Raw genomic sequence first — 4,469 nt, 5'->3', positions numbered from 1 at the left:
GTCCACGCCCCAGGTCATCATGTCCATCTCCGCCTGCCACGGGAGACAGAGGGCCCTTATTTCCAACTCCCTCCTCGACAGCACCCCTGGTGGCCAGGCGGCCGCGGCGCATATGAAGCTTCCACTCGGATACAAATGAAGCTGTAACTAATCGATATTTTTGAAACCAAAAAAAAAGTTTGTAAAGGCTGCTGCTGCTGCTGCTGCTAAGTCACGTCAGTCGTGTCCAACTCTGTGCAACCCCATAGACGGCAGCCCACCAGGCTCCCCCATCCCTGGGATTCTCCAGGCAAGAAGACTGGAGTGGGTTGCCATTTCCTTCTCCAATGCATGAAAGTGAAAAGTGAAAGTGAAGTCGTTCAGTCATGTCCAACTCTTAGCGACCCCATGGACTGCAGCCTACCAGGCTCCTCCACCCATGGGATTCTCCAGGCAAGAGTACTGGAGTGGGGTGCCATTGCCTTCTCCGTTGTAAAGGCTAGGGAATCCCAAAGAGCTCGTGGGGGTTGCCCAATACAGTAAAAGCTGGGGGTTCCCTCAACTTATCTGCCCTCATCTCAAGATGGGCTGAGCAGAGATGATTCTGTAATGAGATCCTTGAAACCTAGACCGTGCACTCTAAAGGGAAAAAAAAAAAAATCTACCTGTGCACGTCCAGGTGACCTGTGTGTATACACAGCTGTGAGTGCAGATCTAAGTATGACACAGTGTGGTAAGATGCTGACAGAAGTTTCTATATTCAGTTGTTTTTAAATGGGCATCAAAAGTAGTTCATTAAGCTCAATCAAGTACTACTTCCCAAGCTTAACAGTTGGCCTAAGACAATTTTTCATTGTTTGTTTCTTCAACTTGTTTTGAGTAATGCAGTTGTTGGCTCTTTAAATCCAGAATTTAGCACTGCCTTGTGGGTTGCAAAACTCTCCACGGCCCATTTCAAAGAGAAGTGACAATATATATCCAACACCTTCAGTCCAATGAATATTGGCAATATTAAGATTATGGATTCACATTAGCTTTCTAAAAAGCAAACCTAACTTTCTAATTCCATTACTTCAATTTCAGAGTGCCAAATAATAAGAATCAAACATATTATTTCACAAGCTGCATGCTGGGGTGAGTCTATCATCTCATCTTTCTTTGGCACGAGCTCGTGTCAATTGCCAGACCTCTCGGACATGGCGAGCGCAGATGTTCCGGAACAGTACTGCAGCGGGGGACAACACACACTGTTCTGAGCCACATCCACGTTCTCATGTACCTGACGAGCCTTCAGAAAAGGCAGCCCACCAGACAACTGTAAGTTACCCAGGACTCTGACCTTGCCCTCCCATGGCTCCTTTCAACCTTAAAGCAAAGCAAGCAAGTGCTCCGGGAAGATAATGAAATGACCAAGCCCGCCTTCATTACCAGCCAGGTGTGCAGTATCTGCCCTGTTCATCAGCAGAAACACAAATCAGGGAAACAAGACCCTGGCCCAGGAGTTGTGCGACTGTGTGCCAATCGTGCTGCTGGAGACACCTCTCCCTTATCAGCTGGCCCTGCGGCTCAGTCCCCCGGGAATGACAGGAAGAATGCAGGCTTGCAGGAAGCAGGGATAAGAGGGAAGGCTGGAGAAGCTCAGAGCAAACCGGAAACAAGGGATAAAACAGCTCACAGTTCCTTTGAAACCCTCATCAGTATCATCCATTAGAAGACGCCCCCCTTCCTCACCACAATGGAAAAGTGAGTCCATGTGATAATGCTGTTTTCAAATGCTCAAAATTTGAAAATGCTGAGCCTTGGGGCTTCCCTGGTGGTTCAGTGGTAAAGAATCTGTCAGCCCCTGGGTTAGGAATATTCCCCGGAGAAGGAAATGGCAACCTACTCCAGTATTCTTGCCTGGGAATTCCCATGGACAGAGGAGTCTGTCGGACTACAGTCCATGGGGTCACAAAGAGTCGGACACAAGTTATCAACTAAACAAAAATGTTGAGCCTTGGCATACTTTTAAACTACTGTTTTAGCTTGAATATTCTATACCAAACTTTTCTAGAGGATCCCATGCTAAGTCACTACAAAACTTATTGTACTGTAGGGATAGTGTAAACATTTTGTTAATAAAATGCTATGTTTACAGATTAAAAAAAAGTTGAGCCTCTGCTACAAAGGATTCTCACAAAGCTACACTCAACATGAATTCAGAAAGTGACAAAGTATGAGCTGTCATTTTATACACCTGTCATAGTGACTAGGAAGAAGTAAGGGGATCTGCCATTTTAGAAGTCGGCTGGTTCAAAGGTTGTTTCACCTAATGTCACTGATCCTCCTGACATAGTCCAGGCTCCAGGAGCTCTGCCCAGCTTTCTCTGCTGGTTCCATCCCCTCCCTACTCCTATCTGAGCACGGTTTTATTACAGCTCAAACCCAGCTATCAACCCCACACTGCTCTGCATAGAAATTTGGCACTTGGGTGTGTATATATCTTTTTTTTCTTCAGTAATATTCGCTTTTAGGGCTATGGGACACAACTTTGGAACCCTCATTTTCTGGCATGGAGTCAACATATAGCAAACGCTTCGGAAACGTGTGTTCAAAGATTTAAAGGGAGTTCGGAAACCTGCAAATAGGTTTGTATTTACATTTCTGGAATTACAACTTTGCTCTTCTATAAGCCCCACCTTCTTATAAAAGTGTTACAAAGCGTTTGTCAGACGTGGGAGAAAAGGTTAACTGAGCGAATGAATGAATGTTTAGTCCCAAAAGCCCTCACACTTGGGAAAGAACACCCACAAAAAAGATTGAGAAACTTCAGAACCACTGCCAAACTCTTCCAAGAACAAGTCATAAAACCACGATTTCTGACAACTGCGATCCCACCTCTGCACAACTGATCATTCTAACACGCCCACGTTCTCAAGAGAAGGATGGTTCGTCAGGATCAGTACTCACTATAAAATTCCCATCTACATGATGATGGTACATTCCTCCTGCCACCTGTTCATTACAGCTCCTAATTACTACATAGAACAACAAAACAATCATTAGCAGTGAAAAATCCTTTGTAGAAACTCCAGTTCTCGGGGCTCAGCACATCGGGTGCCAGCACCTCACTTCACTCCCACATCAGTGATGTCACGCTTGCACAAGACGCCTGACACTTCAAAAATACAAGATGAAACAACCCACGAGCCCAAACTGGAAGATCCAGTCTCCCTGCCTGTCCAGCTCCTCCAATTCCTTACCATTTTAAATGAACCTCCACAACGTTCTCCTTCTTTCTCTTAGGGACCTCTCGGTAACACCTGATGAGCTCAGGGATGAAGTGTTTTAGCCCATGAACTCCCATAACAGATGATCCTGTAAGAACTAGATTTTCACAACCTACCAATTCAATCATACCTGTTAAATATTACTCGAGTGATAAAGTACGACTATAAAGCCATGAGGCTGGTTCCCTAAGCCACAGGAGGAAGAAGAAGAAAAAAATCCCCGGAAGTTTCATTTATTTCTAAATAAAAGCCTTCATTCCAAAATAAAAGCAGATGAGGAAAAGGAGAAAACAGCAAGAGGCCCTGGTCACTGCCCCAGCTGCCCCGGTTCGCATGCGGGGCCAGGAACTCTGAGCACCAACCTCCTCCCGCCGGAAGCTGCTTACCCTCTGCTGCCTCATCCACCCCAGACACTCGCTGGTGAGGCGCTTGGTGAATTCGTCCCACCCGGAGCCACTCTGGCAGGTGTACCCTCCGCCGCCCTTGGAGCTGGCCCTGCGGACGCGGGGGCCGCTGATGGCTTTGTAGAGGGCTCGCATCTGTTCCTGCAGCTGCAGCAGCCTGAAAGGAGAGGGGAACCATCACACCGAGGCAGGAAGACAGCCCCTGAAGCAACCATCCCCCTTTGGGTCAGTACAGGGACCACACGTGCTCTTTTTTTTATGACCTCTTTTTTCTTTTATAATTTTATTTATTTTGTCTGCACTGGGTCTTCATTGCTGCAGGGGCTTTTCTCTCGTTGCAGAGAGTGAGGGCTACTCTTCGTGGCAACGCGGGGGCTTCTCACGGGCTCTAGGGCACCCGGGCGGGCTTCACTAGCTACAGCTCCCAGGCTCCAGAGCACAGGCTAGGTAGCATCAGCACAGGCTTAGTTGCTCTGAGACATGTGGGATCTTCCTAGCTCAAACCCTCATCTCCCACACTGGCAGGTGGATTCTTTACCACTGAGCCACCAGCTGTTGCTGCTAAGTCGCCTCAGTCGTGTCCAACTCTGTGCGACCCCATAGATGGCAGCCCACCAGGCTTCTTCATCCCTGGGATTCTCCAGGCAAGAACACTGGAGTGGGTTGCCATTTCCTTCTCCAATGCATGAAAGTGAAAAGTCAAAATGAAGTCGCTCAGTTGTGTCCAACTCGTAGTGACCCCATGGACTGCAGCCTACCAGGCTCCTCCGCCCATGGGATTTTCCAGGCAAGAGTACTGGAGTGGGTTGCCATTGCC

General features: G+C 47.6%; 1 protein-coding gene across 1 annotated transcript in view; it reads right to left on the bottom strand.

The window, feature by feature from the left end:
* The window catches only part of DSP (desmoplakin), a 34,311-nt gene that overhangs the window by 25,029 nt on the left and 4,813 nt on the right, over positions 1-4,469 (bottom strand). The window contains exons 4-5 of the mRNA XM_010835843.1: positions 3,635-3,809; positions 1-33 (exon numbers count right to left, since the gene is read on the bottom strand). Coding sequence (XP_010834145.1) covers positions 1-33; positions 3,635-3,809 — 208 coding nt within the window. The remainder of the gene's footprint in view (positions 34-3,634; positions 3,810-4,469) is intronic.

This window comes from Bison bison, unplaced genomic scaffold, assembly GCF_000754665.1.
Source record: "Bison bison bison isolate TAMUID 2011002044 unplaced genomic scaffold, Bison_UMD1.0 scf7180017864053, whole genome shotgun sequence".
NCBI lineage: Eukaryota > Metazoa > Chordata > Mammalia > Artiodactyla > Bovidae > Bison > Bison bison.
This window is presented reverse-complemented; position numbering and strand designations above follow the sequence as displayed.